General features: G+C 37.3%; 1 protein-coding gene across 7 annotated transcripts in view; it reads left to right on the forward strand.

The window, feature by feature from the left end:
* The window catches only part of myo9aa (myosin IXAa), a 256934-nt gene that overhangs the window by 186274 nt on the left and 48233 nt on the right, over positions 1-22427 (forward strand). For all 7 annotated transcript variants that reach the window (XM_061974888.2, XM_061974889.2, XM_061974893.2 and 4 more), the window contains 5 exons: positions 3000-3140; positions 6665-6704; positions 6796-6918; positions 12753-12833; positions 13038-13148. In XM_061974888.2, the coding sequence (XP_061830872.2) occupies positions 3000-3140; positions 6665-6704; positions 6796-6918; positions 12753-12833; positions 13038-13148 (496 nt within the window). The remainder of the gene's footprint in view (positions 1-2999; positions 3141-6664; positions 6705-6795; positions 6919-12752; positions 12834-13037; positions 13149-22427) is intronic.

Raw genomic sequence — 22427 nt, forward strand, 5'->3', positions numbered from 1 at the left:
TATATGATTTTTTCCTTCTTTATTATGCATTTTCAGCAGGTGCGACTTATACTCCGAAAAATACGGTAGTAAAGTTTGTACTAACCCCGTTTCCATATGAGTTGGGAAATTGTGTTAGATGTAAATATAAACGGAATACAATGATTTGCAAATCCTTTTCAACCCATATTCAGTTGAATATGCTACAAAGACAACATATTTGATGTTCAAACTGATAAACATTTTTTTTTTTTGCAAATAATCATTAACTGTAGAATTTGATGCCAGCAACACGTGACAAAGAAGTTGGGAAAGGTGGCAATAAATACTGATAAAGTTGAGGAATGCTCATCAAACACTTATTTGGAACATCCCACAGGTGAACAGGCAAATTGGGAACAGGTGGGTGCCATGATTGGGTATAAAAGTAGATTCCATGAAATGCTCAGTCATTCACAAACAAGGATGGGGCGAGGGTCACCACTTTGTCAACAAATGTGTGAGCAAATTGTTGAACAGTTTAAGAAAAACCTTTCTCAACCAGCTATTACAAGGAATTTAGGGATTTCACCATCTACGGTCCGTAATATCATCAAAGGGTTCAGAGAATCTGGAGAAATCACTGCACGTAAGCAGCTAAGCCCGTGACCTTCGATCCCTCAGGCTGTACTGCATCAACGAGCGACATCAGTGTGTAAAAGATATCACCACATGGGCTCAGGAACACTTCAGAAACCCACTGTCAGTAACTACAGTTGGTCGCTACATCTGTAAGTGCAAGTTAAAACTCTCCTATGCAAGGCGAAAACCGTTTATCAACAACACCCAGAAACGCTGACGGCTTCGCTGGGCCTGAGCTCATCTAAGATGGACTGATACAACGTGGAAAAGTGTTCTGTGGTCTGACGAGTCCACATTTCAAATTATTTTTGGAAACTGTGGACGTCGTGTCCTCCGGACCAAAGAGGAAAAGAACCATCCGGATTGTTATAGGCGCAAAGTTGAAAAGCCAGCATCTGTGATGGTATGGGGGTGTATTAGTGCCCAAGACATGGGTAACTTACACATCTGTGAAGGCGCCATTGATGCTGAAAGGTACATACATGTTTTGGAGCAACATATGTTGCCATCCAAGCAACGTTACCATGGACGCCCCTGCTTATTTCAGCAAGACAATGCCAAGCCACGTGTTACATCAACGTGGCTTCATAGTAAAAGAGTGCGGGTACTAGACTGGCCTGCCTGTAGTCCAGACCTGTCTCCCATTGAAAATGTGTGGCACATTATGAAGCCTAAAATACCCCATCGGAGACCCCCGGACTGTTGAACAACTTAAGCTTTACATGAAGCAAGAATGGGAAAGAATGCCCTTTCCCAACTACTTTGGCACGTGTTGCAGCCATGAAATTCTAAGTTAATTATTATTGGCAAAAAAAAATAAAGTTTATGGGTTTGAACATCAAAAATGTTGTCTTTGTAGTGCATTCAATTGAATATGGGTTGAAAATGATTTGCAAATCATTGTATTCCGTTTATATTTACATCTAACACAATTTCCCAACTCATATGGAAACGGGGTTTGTATATTCGAGCAAATTTCTCCATAAGAAACCAACAAAGCATTCAAAATTCCATATTTTAGTAAAAGTTTGTACACTTTGAACAAAATATAAAGCGCTATACAGTACTTTATATCACACAAACATAAGGGGGTGATGTATCAACTTTCTATTTGATAACAAAAGTCAAAACAACATCAACTAGCTGAACTGTCACACACACTGTCACTAACCCTGTGGTGCACTCAGTTTGAAATCACACCACTCCTTAACTTCAACAACCAAGTTGTTACCGCGATTAGTAATAAAAAGTCAAAACACTTTACTTTGTCAATGAATTATCTTGGCAAGCAGTGAATGAGAGGAGAATGAGCCAGCGTCGACAACGCTGTGGATACTTCCTGAATGTTTCAAACCATACTTTGCTTGTCCCTTGCATTCTTTAGTCTCATATCGCGCTAGAAAAAAATAGAAAAATATTGGAAAAGGGCTTAAAAACCACTTAAGAAACACAAAGTAGCACCGAGCACATTAGCTAACGACAGCAGTGCTGAGCTGGCAATGAGCACCGGAAGGCAATCAGCCTGCTCTCAATTTCTGTGCTGCCAGGCACACAATGGATGGATCAAACTTTAGTGCACTGAGACAAACATATTTTTATTTGGTCTGTAGTTCGTACATTCAAAATTTGTACGATGAGGGATTAATTCAAGATACAAACTTTTCTGCTTACGAACCCTGTTCAAGAACCAATGAAGTTCATAAATTGAGGTTCCACTGTAGCTGAATCTGCCTAACACTCAGCTTTCTAAAACTTGTAGCTGGCTGTGATGATAATGTAAATGAGGGATTACTAATCACTGCCATGTTGGAATTCTTGTTAATATTGATACTGTTGTTGATATTATTCATTTTTGTTTTGACTACTTTTGGATTGTTTTGTGTCATGTTTGTGTGTCCTCTCAGTTGCTCTGTTGATTGCTATTCTGAATGTTGCTGGGCCGGTTTTGGAATTGAAATTGTATTATTGTGTATTATTTTGTTGAACCGATTAATACAAATGTAAAAAAAATTAATAAAACTTGTAGCTCATCCTCTGTATGTTCAGGCTCAAAAAGAAGTTTTGGATCATCGTTTGTCCCAAAGTGGCAGCAAACACAGAACGTGCCTTCAATGCTGCTGAATTAGTATAATCTGCTTGGTGCTCTGTGAAATCATTGTATCACACCAAGACTGTTTAATATTTTCTCCTTGATCGATCAATAAATTTCTGACAATGTTAATCAAAACTGAGCGTTGTGGAGTTTTTAAAAAAGGTCTCAATGTATCACGGACTGTGCTCGTGTATCTAATATCGTAGGCCGTCCTTGCATCAACTCTGGCTTGGTGCAAAGCATTATATTATGTCAATATGTTAAAAACAAAAATGATAGGATTTGTGTGAATGTTTTTTTTCGATAGGGGTTCACCAGGCCCTGGCTGGAACGGGCGTGTTGGTCGTCAGCGCCGCTTATCATCCAGCAGCTCCACGGCTGACGAAGATGGCGTCTTTCTCAACTCTGCCAGCAGCAAACTTCTAGAGCGAGCCCATGACATTCTTATGTAAGCACACACTCCTTTATTTATTCCGCATGATAGGGATGCACCTTTATGCGCAAAACAATAATCACGATTATTTTTATTACATTGAAATCACAATTTAGGATAATGATTATTCATTATGCCAGGGGTGTCGAACTAGTTTATGGCTGCCCTCACAGGTCTTATTGTAACAGTTAAGTTAAAATGAATATAAATAAATAATACCACTGTTACACAATTTGCAAAGGCAACCTATTTTTTGGGCACTACACGATTCAATTGATTCTTGGGGGTAACTATTCGATTCAAAATGGTTTCTCAATTTAAAACGATTCTTAATTCAAAATCTATACTTTTTAATAACATTGGGTGTCAGTTCTATGATCAACTGCATTCCTCCATAACATAAATTAACAGCTGTAATAACTATAATATATATTATTTAAAAGAAAACTGGTTTTGTTTCGTACATTTCTACCCAAACATTTAATTAAGTCAAATACAAATAAGGCAACAAGAGAAGTATCCCACACTTCTCTTTTGTAAAGTAAATATGTACAGCAGATATGAGCATCGACATCAACATTATGATTTGCCTGAGTGGCTGAACAGGACAGTTGAAAAAAAATATATATATACAGTACAGGCCAAAAGTTTGGACACACCTTCTCCTCATTCATTGTGTTTTCTTTATTTTCATGACTATTTACATTGTAGATTGTCACTGAAGGCATCAAAACTATGAATGAACACATGTGGAGTTATGTACTTAACAAAAAAGGTGAAATAACTGAAAACAAGTTTTATATTCTAGTTTCTAGCCACCCTTTGCTCTGATTACTGCTTTGCACACTCTTGGCATTCTCTCGGATGAGCTTCAAGAGGTAGTCACTTGAAAAGGTTTTCACTTCGCAGGTGTCATAGTTTTGAGGCCTTCAGTGACAATCTACAATGTAAATAGTCATGAAAATAAAGAAAACACATTGAAATGAGAAGGTGTCCAAACTTTTGGCCTGTACTGTATGTGTATGTATATATATATATATATATATATATATATATATATATATATATATGTATATATATATATATATATATATAAAAATATATAAGAGATGTCCGATAATGGCTTTTTTTACCGATATCCGATATTCTGATATTGTCCAACTCTTAATTACCGATACCGATATCAACCGATACCGATATATACACAAAAAGGTGAAATAACTGAAAACATGTTTTATATTCTAGTTTCTTCAAAATAGCCACCCTATGCTCTGATTACTGTTTTGCACACTCTTGGCATTCTCTTGACCTTCAAGAGGTAGTCACCTGAACGGGTTTTCACTTCACAGGTGTCATAGTTTTGATGCCTTCAGTGACAATCTACAATGTAAATAGTCATGAAAATAAAGAAAACACATTGAATGAGAAGGTGTGTCCAAACTTTTGGCCTGTACTGTATATATATACTGTATATATAAATATATTTTTGGATTAAAAATAATAATAATAATAATGTTTTTTCTAAATTGATTTTTACATTTTTTTAATCGATTATAAATCGCGATTTATTGAAAAAAAAATTTTTTTTGACACACCTACTATTTTTTTATGTTTTATTTGTCAGTCAGGTCACATCTTGTTTTATGTTTGTTGTTGTTCTATGTTTGAGTCTATTTCTGTTTCAGCAGTCTTTCCTTTTGTATACTTTCTTGTTGCTGGGTGCGGTAATTATTACACAGCGATTTCTGCAATAATTTGGAGTGCTGCCCCACTTATCACTCCCCTTTATAGATCGGTGTCACCCTGCCTATAAAGTCACGGGTCCAATGTTCACCCTACATGACAGTCTATGTTTTTCATGATTGTTTTCTATGCTACACCAAGGGTGTTTAAATGTGCCTAGGCTATGCTTCGACTTCCCAGTTGCACGACTTTGTTTGAGAAGTAAAAAAGATTAATCTTACTTGCACGGTGCTTCCTGCCTGTCGTTCAGCATCTTGAAGAATACCACCACCGTGACAATGTGACTTGAACGTAACAAGGTTGATGGATAACATGCTCTGAAATTGTAATTCGAGGTAACAAGTGGATTGTTAGGTATTTATTTTTGATAACCAAAAAAAAAATGCTTGGAACACAACTTGTTGCATGATCAGATAATATTATAGTGTTGAACATGCAATACAAAGCAGGTCACAAGAAATGATGTGGCTGACCACAAAAAGGATTTGGCAGGCCATTTTGAATGATTGGCAGCTCCGGGCCTTGAGTTTGACACCTGTGCATTATGGTTTGCGGGTTGCGTGAACATGAAGTTGTCATTTGATTTGTAATACAAAAATAAGTCAAAGTTATCCATTTATTTATTCATATTTAAACGGGAGGAAAAGGAAAACATGGCATCTTTAGCTCTGTTTATCCATGTTTGGCCATAAAAAACAGCCAAGTTAAAAGTTAAAGTCCCAACGATAGTCACACACACACACTAGGTGTGGTGAAATTATCCTCTGCATAGACCCATCCCCATGTTCACCCCCTGGGAGATGAGGGGAGCAGTGAGCAGCAGCGGTGGCCGCGCTCGGGAATCATTTTGGTGATTTAACCCCCAATTCCAACCCTTGATGCTGATTGCCAAGCAGGGGTCCCATTTTTATAGTCTTTGGTATGACTCGGCCGGGGTTCGAACTCCCGACCTTTCAGACTCAGGGCGGACACTCAAACCACAAGGCCACTGAGCAGGTAAGTTGAGTGGGTGGCTGGAGTGTCATCAATTGGAGACGCCTGCTTGACCTAATCATGCGTTTAATTGTTTGTAGTGTAGAACATGTACATTCAATTATTTAGTGTATTGATTGTATCCCTGTGAAAAATTCCTTCAATGTGCAATTACATTTCCGCATTCCTGGGTTCATACATGTGCGTAAGCCGAGTGGATAGAGTGTCCGCCCTGAGATCGGTAGGTTGTGAGTTCAAACCCCGGCCGAGTCATACCAAAGACTATAAAAATGGGACCCATTACCTCCCTGCTTGGCACTCAGCATCAAGGGTTAGAATTGGGGGTTAAATCACCAAAAATGATTCCCGTGCGTGGCTGCCCACTGCTCCCCTCACCTCCCAGGGGGTGAACAAGGGGATGGGTCAAATGCAGAGGACAAATTTCACCATACCTAGTGTGTGTGTGTGACAATCACTGGTACTTTAACTTAACTTTAACTTAAATGCAGGGAGTGCATGAACTCCAATGGGGGGCATGATTCACCAGAACACTGGCAAGAAATGTTGACACACGACGGAAGAATATAAATAATACAAAATAGCCCCCGGCGTGGGCGGGGCTCGCTTCACGGGGCTTCAAGACGAGCCGCAGCTGTGAAAGTGCTTGATTTGATATGCAGCCAAACCTTCTTTTTGAATGCTGATATTGCTGATAATCCCCCTCGTTATTAAACTTTGATTAATCCTGCAGCCCTACCAGTGAAACGCTGTCTTTTCATGAATACAACCTCAGTGGTTTTTGTTATCTGTTTGTTTATAAACAGGAGGAACAAAAACTACAAAGCCAAGCCACTTCTTCCAAAGGTAAATAAGACATTTTTTTGTTTTTGCAATGTTTATGTACAATATTAGGCTGTGTTGGTAAACACCACCGTGTCTTGGTTATTATCTGCAGCACTTATTGAATGTCAAGTCACTGAAGTACCTCAGCAACCTGACGCTTCATGACCGTATCACCAAGTCGCTGCTTCATCTCCACAAGAAGAAGAAACCACCCAGTATCAGTGCCCAGTTTCAGGTCAGAAACACACACATAAAATACTCAAAGAGCCGGTAGTAGTCGTAAAGTGTACTGTTTTGCAGGATTTATGTCACCGTGGAATCTCCCTTAAACTGTGAATATGACAAAAACAGGGTGTGGGTCTCTTTAACGTGGGCGATGGGTGAAGTCACCCCTTTATTTTCTCTGCCTGTTTTTTGCTCATTTAGTGTGTAATCCATTATGACGCTCACACACACACCTCAAAATCTGAGCTGAATGAAATCATGTCTGCAAATTTAAGTAGAGGAAATGTATGATGGGAGGGTTTATTTGTTTCAGACGGGCTTTACAAGTTACACCAAATGAAACAAACAGTTTTCTGAGAAAGTCAGATTCCTCTCATTTACACACCCTTTAAAAAAAGTTGTAACTAATGCAAGCTCTGTGTGGGATCATAAAAACCTGTAATGGAGACAGGAGGGGGTCAGGCTCCTCTCGGAAGTAGTGGAAATTGAATTGATCCCTTCTAGAGCCAAACGTTCTCTGGTATTAAACCTTTTATCATCTTTACAGACAATGTTTTTAAGTGAGAAGTGGAAAAAAACAACAACAAGTTAACCACTATTGTGAATATATATTTTCATACTTAACATGAATGACGAGTGATGGAAGTGAAATTGAGAAGTGGTCAGGGAGATTAAAGCTTAATCATGATTAATCACAGGTTAATCACAAGTGAGGTATGTATGAATGAATGAATGGATTTATATATATATATATATATATATATATATATATATATATATATATATATATATATATATAGTACAGGCCAAACGTTTGGACACACCTTCTCATTCAATGCATTTTCTTTTTACATTTCATTGTAGATTGTCACTGAAGGCATCAAAACTATGAATGAACACGTGGAGTTATGTACTTAACAAAAAAGGTGAAATAACTGAAAACATGTTTTATATTCTTGTTTCTAGCCACCCTTTGCTCTGATTACTGCTTTGCACACTCTTGGCATTCTCTCGATGAGCTTCAAGAGGTCGTCACCTGAAATGGTTTTCACTTCGCAGGTGTCATAGTTTTGATGCCTTCAGTGACAATCTACAATGTAAATAAAGAAAACACATTGAAATGAGAAGGTGTCCAAACTTTTGGCCTGTACTGTATACTGTATATATATATATATATATATATATATATATATATATATATATATATATATATATATATATATATTATAGATGTCCGATAATGGCTTTTTTACCGATATCCGATAGTCCGATATTGTCCAACTCTTAATTACCGATTCCGATATCAACCGATACCGATATATACAGTCGTGGAATTAACACATTATTATGCCTAATTTTGTTGTGATGCCCCGCTGGATGCATTAAACAATGTAACAAGGTTTTTCAAAATAAATCAACTCAAGTTATGGAAAAAAATGCCAACATGGCACTACCATGTTTATTATTGAAGTCACAAAGTGCATTATTTTTTTTTTAACATGCCTCAAAACAATAACCGTGCAATACTTTTTCATAACATGGTCACTACGGCCTAGTTTCTCTTGTTATATTCTTATTTTACTTTTATATTTTTATTCTCATTGTTGCTTTTTATTTTTATTCTTATTGTAATATTTTTCTATTCTGTTTCCATTCATACCCCCATTGTTTACTTTTTTCTTTTTAAATTCGATCTCAATTCTGTACACTGCTGCTGGAATTTTAATTTTCCTGAGGGAACTCTCCTGAAGGAATTAATAAAGTACTATCTATCTATCTATCTATATATCTATCCAAACAGCAGCTTGGAATTTGGGACATGCTCTTCCTGAGAGAGACTATGAGGAGGTTCAGGTGGTTGGGGTGGGTGGGGGTGTTTATATTGTAGCGTCCCGGAAGAGTTAGTACTGCAAGGGATTCTGGGTATTTGTTCTGTTGTGTTTATGTTGTGTTACGGTGCGGATGTTCTCCCGAAATGTGTTTGTCATTCTTGTTTGGTGTGGGTTCACAGTGTGGCGCATACTTTTAACAGTGTTAAACTTGTTTATACGGCCGCCCTCAGTGTGACCTGTATGGCTGTTGACCAAGTATGCCTTGCAATAATTTGTGATGAGAACAGCCGTTAGATATTTTGTGACTCGGACGGCACGCACGCAAAGGACATGCCTTTAAGGTTTATTGGCACTCTGTACCTCTCCCTACATCCGTGTACACAGCGGCGTTTTAAAACGTCATACATTTTACTTTTAGAAACCGATACCGATAATTATGAAACTGATACCGATAATTTCCGATAATACATTTTAAAGCGTTTATTTGCCGATAATATTGGCTGCCCGATATTATCGGACATCCCTAATATATATATATATATATATATATATATATATATATATATATATATAATATCAGGGCCATAAATATCAGATATTTAACCAAGGAGGAATGTGACTAAAATACTGCCCAATTTTACTTTAGAAAATGAAAAATCAGACATCATATATTTCATATTTTAATGTATTTTTTACAAGCTGCCTGTCACAGAATGAGTCCAACACCCAATTAGTTAGCAATCCCTGCTTCCAGTGCTCCCTGAGCTGAACCCTTGCGCGATATGAAGTTTGACATGACGTCATTACTGACATGGGCTCAACCTGGATTTTTGTCCCCAAAACTTGTGCCCAAGTTTTAAGTTATACAACTTCAGGGACATTGTCAGCTAAAAAAAAACAAAACAAAAAAAACACCAAAAAAACCAAGCACAAACTGCTGACTTTCTGGCTTTTTACGTGTGTCTTGGTTGTTGGTAGCAATTGCACTGAGAGCTGCTGGCCCCAGTGTGTGGATGACTTCACTTCCCACATCCTGTGCTGCTCCGATTGCTTTAATCTCCCATGGAGGAGGCTGAATTCCTCCTACAGCTGACACACACACACACACACACACACACACACACACACACACACACACACACACACACACACACACACACACACACACACACACACACACACACACACACACACACACACACACACACACACACACACACACACACACACACACACACACGTAGTAATAACACAGTAATAAGTAACTGCGCATGGAAAATGCACATGAGCCACATGCTTACAGTATGTGCTCTTTTCACCGTTTCACCATCGTGACACATGGACAAAACTATACGATGCACACCCTTGTAAACTCTTGTTTTATTGCAGTTAATTGGTTCCAGGCCTGACCATGGTGAATTAATTTCTGCGAAGTAGGAAGTATTAATTATAAATCGAATGTGTTCATAGTTTGAGCAAAAATCAAGTGTTTACGATTTTCTAAGTACAGTTTTTAACATTATGAAAGCCCTCTAGACATGAAATACTACCGCATAGTTACTTTTACACTTGTTTAACCCAATATAGTAGACATCCATCCATCCATTTTCCACCGCTTGTCCCCTTTTGGGGATAGTATTAGAAAATAAGACAATATACTGGACTGACTTTAGGAGCCATGGTCTTATTTAGTGGCCAATACTAATGTAATATTGAAATTCTTAGTCCATTTATCTATTTTTCTGCTTGAAAATACTTAATTTAGGACAAAAATATATAAAATATGTTTTAAAAAAACTACCAAAAACATCCACGATAGAGTGAAGCCGCACATTTTGAAGCCCGCTACTCAAGGGAAGACTTTAAAATAGTACCTCAGTTTTTGTTAGTAATCTGTCCCAAAATGTCAGCAGAAGACCGAATACTACAGAAACCAATCCAATTTTTTCCATAAGAATTCCATCCATCCATCCCATTTCTACCGCTTATTCCCTTAATTAAATTCATCTGTTACAGACATCTAAAAATATCAACACAAATCCTTTTTTTAATACAGAAGACTTATATAAAATACATATACACGACAAATGAAATGGATAATGAACATTTAACATCACTTTTACCTTTATTGAACACTTTTGTTGGTAAAGATTGACTCACAGTTCTTTATTGAGTTCAATAGTGGTTATCATGTTTTTATCAAAGTGCTCGCACTGGAAACTCTTTTGGTACAGGGTGGATTATTTCACAGTTGTAATCCATTAAAAAAAAATACACAGAGACTGAGTAAACAATATGTGGGATTATTTGTTGGTTGATTGGAGTTTATTTCAATTATGTATACAGTGTTAGTATGTTACCTCACAAATGTTACTTACCATAGTTAAATTTTTTCCTTCCATGTCCAAAAAGGAGTAGGAAGAAGCAAGTTTTATCTAATCCCACCCCAATTCCACTTCACATACTAACACATATGTTCACTTCCTGTTCTCAATTTGTACTCAATTTACATTAGTGTGTTCTAAATACATCAGTTCTCCTCATATATAGTTACACCCATTACAATTTACTTAATGATATAAATATTATCGTATTTTCAATATTAATTGAATGTATTTATTTTGGAAATTAACTCAAAACACTTGTATCTCAAGTCTTCGTCTCCCATTGAAATGAATTGAAATAAATGTATTGTTGCTTGGCTACAATTTTAACATATAACATGCTTTTTAAAAAGAAAAACAAAATTTTAGATAATAAATACTAGGGTTGTACGGTATACCGGTGTTAGTATAGTACCGTGATACTAATGAATCATGTTCAGTACTATACTGCCTCTGAAAAGTACTGGTTTGTGGTATCATCCAAAACTAATTTTAAGTATCCAAACAACAGAATAATAAATGATTATTACATTTTTACAGAAGGGTTAATATAACATGTTAAAAGAGCAAGTAAGCAGATATTAACAGTAAATGAACAAGTAGATTAATAATTTATTTTCTACCACTTGTCCTTAATAATTTTGACAAAATAATAGAATAATAAATGACACAATATGTTACTGCATATGTCAGCAGACTAAATTAGGAGCCTTTGTTTGCTTACTTACTAATATCTTGTATGTTCACTTTTTTATTTAAGGACACACTTTCAATAAGAAACATATGTTTCAAGATTTCGTTTTAAGATGTTTTTGTTAAAATAAAGCCAATAATGCAATTTTTTGTGGTCCCCTTTATTTAGAAAAGTATCAAAGTACGGAAAAGTATCGAAATAATTTTGGTACCAGTATCGGTACCAAAATATTGGTATCGGGACAGCACTAATAAATACGGTGTAAAAACAATACAATAGAATGTAGTACTAACAAGTACAGTAGTTTTATGAAGTAATATAATAATAATAATGTACAAATTTACCTGAGAGAGTGGACTTCTACGGTATCCCCTACCAGCTGCTTCTCCCGTCAAACACACCGAAAGCAGCTCTTCCATATTGTCCTTGATAAATATCAGCCGTTTGGATATTATTTTAACATTCTTGGTTAGCGTTTATTGACTTATTCTGCTTCTGTATGGTGCAGACTAGCTCTGTTACGCTCCTGTTTTGATGATTTCTTTCAATGAATATCATCCACTTGTTCCTCTCAGCTCTGTTCTTCGCATCAACGTTCGTCGATCACATGGTTGGAAAACAAAGTTATGTCGATCTCTAGATATAAGATCATCCTAGCGAGTGAGACCAGATTTTGCTACACCATGTAATGGCAGATATGCTTGTAACTCAACTTTTTGCTTGCCATTTAAAGCATAACAATCAGCGAAGAGACAGCTCTTATCTCAAAACGCTCATTATTTGGGGCTACCACTGTGCACGAAGACCCTGGTACCATTGTACTATAACAACGTTCCCCCTGGCCTTGGCAATGACTACTGCTTGTTCAATGGCAAAGATTTGAGTGTGTTTTAGGTTTCATTTTGACGTTCTATTTTTGTGTCCCGTTCTGCAGGCCTCTCTCAATAAGCTCATGGAGACCCTGGGTCAGTCGGAGCCTTATTTTGTCAAGTGCATCCGTTCCAATGCTGAGAAGGTAAAGCATGTACAACTTGGACAGCGGCCATGTTGATTGTTTTGCTTTCGTTTTTTCCAAAGCATTTTTTTTTCATTCCCCTTGAAGTATGGGACTCCTCCAGAGCTGTTGTTGATCATTTCCTGTTCTTTTCTCTTCCCCCTCCTGTTGCTCCCTCTTTTGTCATTTCCCTTGGTTTCCCTTTCTTCCACATTCCCTTCACAGCTGCCCTTGCGGTTTAATGACAACCTGGTGCTGAGGCAGCTGCGCTACACAGGTATGCTGGAGACCGTGCGCATCCGGCAATCAGGCTACAACGTCAAGTACAGCTTTAAGGTAAATTCACAGGCACTGGTTGTCACTAGGGATGTCCTATCGACCGATAAATGCGTTAAAATGTAATATCGGAAATTATCGGTATCGTTTTTTTTATGATCGGTATCGTTTTTTATTTTTTATTATTAAATCAACATAAAAAAACACAAGATACACTTACAATTAGTGCACCAACCCAAAAAAACTCCCTCCCCCATTTACACTCATTCACAAAAAAGGGTTGTTTCTTTCTGTTATTAATATTCTGGTTCCTACATTATATATCAATATATATCAATACAGTCTGCAAGGGATACAGTCCGTAAGCACACATGATTGTGCGTGCTGCTGGTCCACTAATAGTACTAACCTTTAACAGTTAATTTTACTCATTTTCATTAATTACTAGTTTCTATGTAACTGTTTTTATATTGTTTTACTTTCTTTTTTATTCAAGAAAATGTTTTTAATTTATTTATCTTATTTTATAATTTTTTTTTAAAAGTACCTTACCTGGTTGTCCAAATTAGGCATAATAATGTGTTAATTCCACGACTGCATATATCGGTTGATATCGGTATCGGTAATTAAAGAGTTGGACAATATTGGATATCGACAAAAAGCCATTATCGGACATCCCTAGTTGTCACCATAGTTAACCTTTATGCACTAAATTGTTTTGGGGGCCACATTTTCAGAACGCTATAGACCGGGAGGCCAGACTTCTCCCTTCATTTTTGGTCTTATTTTTTTATGTTCCAGAGAACCAGAATGCTTTACAGTAGGCAATTGATTTTGATCTACCGGGTAGTTATTTTGTCAGAGTTACTGGAGCGCTCTGCTGTTTTTAAGGGCCGACCTCAAAAGAGCTAATCAATGACCATCTCTAAGACAGCACTCTTGTGCAGTGTTTCTTAACCATAGGTCCAGGTCGCAGCGGGACTCACTTGTAATACACTTTTCCACCACTTGTGGCAGTCATGACAATCTCAAACAGAAGAGGTCTGAAACTAAAGTCTTAGAAGTTTCTCAAGTGCAAAAATGATGACTAAAGTGGTTAAGTTAAAGTTAAAGTACCAATGACACACACACTAGGTGTGGTGAAATTATTCTCTGCATTTGACCCATCACCCTTGATCACCCCCTGGGAGGTGAGGGGAGCAGTGGGCAGCAGCAGTGGCAGCGCCCGGGAATAATTTTTGGTGATTTAACCCCCAATTCCAACCCTTGACACTGAGTGCCAAGCAGGGAGGTAATGGGTAGGGATGATGTTCGAAACCGGTTCTCCCGGTTGTTCGATAAGAAAATAACCGTTCGATAAGAAAAGAACCGATTCCATAGACTCGAATCCCTTTTTGAGAACCGGTTCCCGTTATCGAGACCTCTATAGTAAAGAAAAAGAGTTGGTTCTTTATTCGAATCCCTGGGAACGAATACCGTCCCACAAGAAATGCCCTGTGATGTCACACAAGCAGCAAAAATAATGGACCGGAAAAAACGCCTCAAGACATGGCTGTGATCACAGAGACAGGTTGTTTTTGTGTTACTGTATATATTTGTTTTTCTGAAAAATCCCACTTAATATACTTTGGGTAACAACAGTCAATATTTATTTATTTAATTTTTTCAGGGGGGTAACAGTCAATATTTATTTATTTATTTTATTTTATTTTTTTCTTATAAAATAAAAGTGAGCTTTTGTTAAACCAAATATTGTTTTTTTTTTCCATATACAAAAACATATCTGGATTCGATAAGGGAATCGATAAGGAATCGGTTCGATAAGAGGATTCGATAATGGGCTCGAACTCGATAATTTCTTATCAAACATCATCCCTAGTAATGGGTCCCATTTTTATAGTGGTGAAGCTATATTTTAATTTACACTTGTTGACAGTTTATTCAAGAAAAATATATATGTATATATTATTCATTTAGTTAGAATGTATTTATTTTAGCATAGCCTGATCATATGTAAATGTATTTTTCACCAGAAAAATAACAAGTATTTTCGTTATATTTCATATATTTAATGAGTATTTATTTTTGTAATCCACCTGACCTAAGGCAAAATTAAAAAAAAAAGTGCAGTTCCCCTTAAAGAAATGTTTAAGAATCCCTGCTCTAATCCCTGCTTTCAGAATCTTAGGCAAAAAAGTGAGTTTCTCACAAGTTTTTTGACCTGGCCACCAGCTGAATAACCCTAATGATGAAAAAAAGAGGCCCTAAAATGGAACCTTGAGGAACACCACGAGTATAACTTAGGAAGTAAAACCCAAATGACTACTGACTGCATCTGAAGTAAGCAAGCTACAGCAACACATTAGGTACACGAATCACACTACAAAAAAGTGTAACTGCCAAAAAAGAGAGGACTTAAAGGCGTGCTTTAAGCAACACCTCAGTTATGTAAGTCACACGTTTGGACCCCAGTTTTATAGGTTTGCTCGCATGGTTAAAATGTCGATGCAAGGATCTGCCAAAGTGTTTACAGTGGTCCAAGTTTCTCAATACAACAGGAGCACTCTTGTGTTTTTAGGAATTTGTTTGTGTTATTTTAGTTGCTTCACAAATTGACAATGATGCAAAAATTGTCAGGCTTGTCCCTGACAGTTTGACTGTGTTTTAATTTTCCCTCTGCGTTTGTCTTAGTGCTGCTTCCCCTCAGCTGTGGCTGATTGGCACCTGGCCACACCTGGTGTCAATCAGCCAGCTGCTATTTAAACCTGCCTTCCCCTCCAGTCAGTGCTGGATTATTGTCATTGTCGCTAATACTTGTTGTCACTACTACCTGTCATATTTGTCGTTGTAGCTCTGTCTACTTTTGTTCACTCTGCTCATGTCATAGTTCGTTCGTGTCACAGTAAGTGTTTTTGTTTCTTGTCGACAGTTAGCCTTTGTGCTATTTTAGTTCATAACCAAGTTTGTTCTCCGCCTTGTGCGCGCCTTTTGTTTGTACCCTTTTGTTTGTTTTTTTTGCTATAGTGTTAAATTAAATCATGTTTTCTTGTACCAAGCCTGCCGCCATCTCTGCATCTTGGGGTTTGCCACCAACATACTCTGACAAAAAAAGTGTACAGTATTGTACTTAACTGAACCAAGCTGTGCTGTTTCAACTTTAACACAGCATTAATCAGAAAGACTCTCCAATTTCCAGCGTCATAAAAACATTATTCATTTGTTTCCACAAGCTCAGTAGTATGTGACTAGTTTATGTATAAAATCTATGTCTATCTGTGGTTTAGAATAGTTCTCCAGCAAGAAATCCCTCAATGAGCCACAGATTAGCCAGTGAACTGTGTGCATCTGTGTATCATATTAACATTTTTTCCCCTCTATGCAAGCATATGCAGGCCAGAAGCGCCATCAATCTCACTCTTCAAAATCCCAAATCTTGAATGGTACTTGACACTCAGTTTTCCACATGTCTAGGGTGGTAAATTCTTCCCCCCAAAAAATATTTTTTACTAATATTGCTCAAATAAAAATCGTTGGGTGGTATTATAAATGTGTTAGGGGTGATTTTAATCCTACATGATGATAAATGTGTTTTAGGGTCTGAAGTAAATGCTTTAGTTCCGTTTTGTGGATTAAATATTATTATTTGTGGCAACACTGTCATTGCATTTGGGTAGATATTTAATCCACGCACTAATATTTATTGAGGCTCTTAGTATGTCTGTCTTTAAGTGTTGTACACCAAATTCCAACTTTTAATACTATTGTTATATTGCGATAATGCCTGTTAATGATACGTTCTAGCTGTGTCCCGCAAATTTGACAGCAACGAAATGTAGAGTCCTCGCTAGCGGTTAATATCCTTCAACAGTACAAATTTTAAATCACAAATTCTCACCTCGATGGCGGAAAATAAAATGTTTCTTACACGTACTATTATCACTGGAGGAATAGTAGACAAGGAATAGCTAAACTGTGTTGTGTATGGACATTTGTGTAAATTGCAATAGTGCTATGCGGGAGGCACATTCTGGCCTGTGTGTGACCTTGTCCACTTGGACTGACTGTAAAAGTATCTTTTCTCCCTTACTGTTGCTCATTTAGCATTGCAGCATTGTCCAGAGTTGCGTCATATGCTCTCTTCCCCCTGCAAACTGAGCCTACTCCCTCCCTCCCACCTTGTATTCAGTGTATAAAGAATAACACATCTCTCTTTTTATCCTGCACTCCTTACATACTTGCTATGAGTGTGACTTGTGCCTTTTGAGATGCTCGAGCTTCTCAAATAAATCTAAGAAAGATCATTTTGGGCACGGTGGTACAGGGGTTAGTGCATTTGCCTCACAATGCGAAGGTCCTGGGTTCGATCCCTGGGCTCGGGGTCTTTCTGGGTGGAGTTTGCATGTTCTCCCCGTGACTGCGTGGGTTCCCTCCGGGTACTCCGACTTCCTCCCACCTCCAAAGACATGCACCTGGGGATAGGTTGATTGGCAACATTAAATTGGCCCTAGTGTGTGAATGTGAGTGTGAATGATGTCTGTCTATCTGTGATGGCCCTGTGATGAGGTGGCGACTTGTCCTGGGTGTACACCGCCTTCCACCCAAATGCAGCTGAGATAGGCTCCAGCACCCCCAGCGACCCCGAAAGGGACAAGCAGTAGAGAATGGATGGGTGAATACAAGGAAAGAAAAAATTCCAATACAAAACAAGCTACTCTACACACCATAGGAGGATCAAAATCTTCAATCAGTATTTGTATTCGTATATACAGTAGTTGATATATTATCAATGTTTTTAATTATTACAACATGTTTGTTTTTGGGTTTTTTGTTATTGTTTACAATCTCTAAAAAATAAGACAATAATATTTTTTGATTTTTTTAGTTATTTTGCACAATTGACTTTATAATACTTTTTTTAAGTAATGAAAAGGAATAATGAAAAAATATAGTAATAATATGGATTAATATTGTAATACTGCCATAATTGTTATTTGTATTGTGATCCAAAATTTCAGGAACATTTCACTGAAAAATTTAAATGTCAGTATCAGCATTGGTATGACAAATAGTGCCCCTTTAACAACTTGGTATTGGATCTATACGAACATTGGCGGTATCACCCAAAACTAATATAAAGTATCCAAACAATAGAAGAATAAGTGCTGAGTACATTGTATCAGAAGTGTGTATAGAACAGGTTAAAACAGAAAGTCACAGGTAATAACAGTAAATTAGCAAGTACCGTATTTTTCGGAGTATAAGTCGCTCCGGCCGAAAATGCATAACAAAGAAGGAAAAAAATATATATAAGTCGCACTGGAGTATAAGTCGCATTTTGGGGGAAATGTATTTGATAAAACCCAACACCAAGAATAGACATTTGAAAGGCAATTTAAAATAAATAAAGAATAGTGAACAACAGGCGGAATAAGTGTATGTTATACGACGCATAAATAACCAACTGAGAACGTGCCTGGTATGTTAACGTAACATATTATGGTAAGAGTCATTCAAATAACTATAACATATAGAACATGCTATACGTTTACCAAACAATCTGTCACTCCTAATCGCTAAATCCCATGAAATCTTATACGTCTAGTCCAGGGGTCGGCAACCCGCGGCTCTAGAGCCGCATGCGGCTCTTTAGCGCCGCCCTAGTGGCTCTCTGGAGCTTTTTCAAAAATGTATGAAAAATGGAAAAAGATGAGGGGAAAAAAAATCTATTTTTTGTTTTAATATGGTTTCTGTAGGAGGACAAACATGACACAAACGTCCCTAATTGTTACAAAGCACACTGTTTATATTAAACATGCTTCACTGATTTGAGTATTTGGCGAGCGCCATTTTGTCCTACTAATGTTGGTGATCTTTGAACTCACCGTAGTTTGTTTACATGTACAACTTTCTCCGACTTTCTAGGATGTGTTTTATGCCCCTTCTTTTCCTTGTCTCATTTTGTCCACCAAACTTAATGTTGTACATGAAAGGTGAGTTTTGTTGATGTTATTGACTTGTGTGGAGTGCTAATCAGACATATTTGGTCACTGCATGACGGCAAGCTACTCGATGCTATCATGCTATTTAGGCTAGCTATATGTACATATTGCATCATTATACCTCATCTGTAGGTATATTTGAGGTCATTTAGTTTCCTTTAAGTCCTCTTAATTCAATTTATATCTCATGACACACTATCTGTATGTAATATGGGTTTTAATTTTTTGCGGCTCCAGACAGATTTGTTTTTGTATTTTTGGTCCAATATGGCTCTTTCAACATTTTGGGTTGCCGACCTTTGGTCTAGTCTCTTACGTGAATGAGCTAAATAATATTATTTGATATTTTACGGTAATGTGTTAATAATTTCACACATAAGTCGCTCCTGAGTATAAGTCGCACCCCCGGCCAAACTATGAAAAAAACTGCGACTTATAGTCCGAAAAATACGGTAGATTAGTAGTGTTTTTAGAAAATAATACCACAGTAATTGACGCAATATGTTACTGCATACGTCAGCAGCTAAATTAGGAGCCTTTGTAACTTGTTTTGAAATGATTCTATTATTATTTATATGCCCAATAAAATATCATGATATATGTCGTTATCACAGCAGGCTGCAATAAAAATTGCAAGACATTTTAAGCCTTATTGCCCATCCCTACATTTAGGGCCTGATTTACTAAGATCCAAATACCACGCGGTAAACAGCGTGAGCAATCTGTAAAATTGTGTGTACTAATAGTGGGCATGTTGCATGCGATTTTAACACTGTGTGCAATTGAAAAGTGGTGCAGACCACCCTATTTAAACTAACACTTAAGTCAGTCATACAAAACACATGAGAAACATAAAATGCCATACTTGCCAACCCTCCCGAATTTTCCAGGAGACTCCCGAATTTCAGTGCCTCTCCCGAAAATCTCCCGGGACAACCATTCTCCCAAATTTCTCCCGATTTCCAGCCGGACTTAAGGCACGCCCCCTCCAGGTCCGTGCGGACCCGAGTGAGGACAGCCTGTCGTCACGTCCGCTTGGCCAACCAAAAAGTAACCACAGAACACTATACCGTATAGTGTTCTGTGGTTACTTTTTGGTTGGCCAACGGTTTACGTTGTATTGCGCACCCTGACTGCAAGTGTGGGAGTCATTTTTTTTTCTTTTTTTTTTTTTTTCTTCAAAACCTTTATTTATAACATTCAACATTTACATACAATCAAAAAAATAAAAGATAAACAGAAACAATACAAAACAGCACCAGGGGGTTTGTAAACTAAATAAAGCAACTAAAGAAGAATGCAATATATATATATATATGTAACAAAATGTAAAGCCATAGGCTCACACAAGTTTCGTAAATAATCCAAATTTGGGGCACAGCATCATCGTTTTCACAGCTTTTTGGTTGTTAGAGGTAGAGAGTGTTTTAATGTAGAGTTCTAAATCTTTTTTTAAAGGCACAAAAAACAGGTCGGGTATTGAGAAACTTACATTTATGAATATAAAACTTAGCCAATAGTATAATGAGGTTGCTAAGGTAAAATTAATTTTCACATTTTTTTCATATACCGGGTAGTGTAAATCCAAATATCACATCTTTAAAACAAAGCACAAATTTGTCATAGGCAAGTGTGGGAGTCGGTTCTGAAGTATGAAGTAAAAAGACGTAACTTCATCACCTCGCCTGGTTATTGCTCCTTCAAAAGCTGTGCTACTGACTGCAAAGCATTGCACTTTCAAATACAACAAGTAGAGAGGAGTGTTATGTGTGTATATGTGTAAATAAATGAACACTGAAATTCAAGTATTTATTTGATTTATATATATATATATATATATATATATATATATATATATAGCTAGAATTCACTGAAAGTCAAGTATTTATTTTATTTTATAAGAAATACTTGAATTTCAGTGAATTCTAGCTATAAATATACTCCTCCCCCCTTAACCCTGCCCCCGGTCCCGCCCACCCCGACCCCGCCCACCTCAACCCTCCCGAATTTGGAGATCTAAAGGTTGGCAAGTATGTAAAATGCAGTCATAAAATGTTAAATGAAAGAATAAACAGGAACAATAGTAAAAAGAAAAAAAACAAAAAAAGCGTCCCTTTTTTATCCCTTTTATATAATCATCTAGAAAACTTATAGCAGAAAACACATCCATCAGTGTCAATAACAATAGTAAACATACCGTTAAACATTTAGGATTTGCACAGCTGGAAGAGAAACTGGCATACCTTGTGTAAGCTAAGCAAAACTCATAAAACAACCCCTTGTGCTTTCTAATGTAGATAACTGAAGCATCATCGCTCCAGACATTCCTCCAGACATACAGTATTTAGTGCTGCGGTCAGCACTAATGAGAAATATCCTGGCCATGATATCATTTTGGCAGATTTGATTGTGTCCTGACTCCTTATAACAGAGCTCCTCCATTGTCCTCACTGCTCTGTAACACTCCCCATGCTTGTAATGATATAAACACAGCATCACTTTTCCCATCCAGCTCCAATAGCCCAGGATGTAGTGTATTGGATCCACACAATGGGCCTCAGTTGGCAGAGTAGAGTTCAGCATATTTATGACATGATGAGCCCACTTGCTCATTTTACCTTTTATTGAAGCTTGGCCTCTGCTCAAGTGATGGCTGATCAAGCTTGTTCGCTGTCTTAAAGCGGGCCTGATGATTTTAATCTATATTTAAAACACTTCCATGTGGTAATATGTATGTATATATGTATGTATGTATGTATGTATGTTTAATATGTATTGGATATGTTTTAGTGGAAATTTTGCGTACATTTTGCTCCACAGTGACTTTTATAACCTGCTTTTTGAGTCTGTCTCCAAGATGTTTGATTCTGGAAGTTTTCCCAGATTGCAAATGAAACCACACCAACCAACCTCTCCAAAGGTATCATAAATTATCTTCTGTTAAACATATATCTGGAAAATGAAAGGCACCTATTTTTTTTTAATCAGACACAGTCAAAAGTACACTTCTTAAACTTCATACAGATTCACCCGGTCACAACACTAGGTACAACAGCACACTCGACACTCTTTAGCTACCTTCGCTTGTGTTTACCCAAACTCAGCTGGCCTCATACAGAGCTCCTCCTCCTCTGACGTGGCAGAATGTCCAAATAAGGACGTCCACCTCGCTGTGAAGTCACAACGTAGCCAGACCCAGCGAATAAAGGCATCCAAAACTGCGTGCAATCTCACGCCCAAATGGATTAATCTTATGATTTCACTCTTTGGCGTTGTTTAACACAGTGTTTCAAAAACCATAGGCCCATTTTTGGGCCGCCAAAAAATATCTGTTTCTCAG

Source organism: Nerophis lumbriciformis, linkage group LG15 (genome assembly GCF_033978685.3).
Source record: "Nerophis lumbriciformis linkage group LG15, RoL_Nlum_v2.1, whole genome shotgun sequence".
Taxonomy (NCBI): Eukaryota; Metazoa; Chordata; class Actinopteri; order Syngnathiformes; family Syngnathidae; genus Nerophis; species Nerophis lumbriciformis.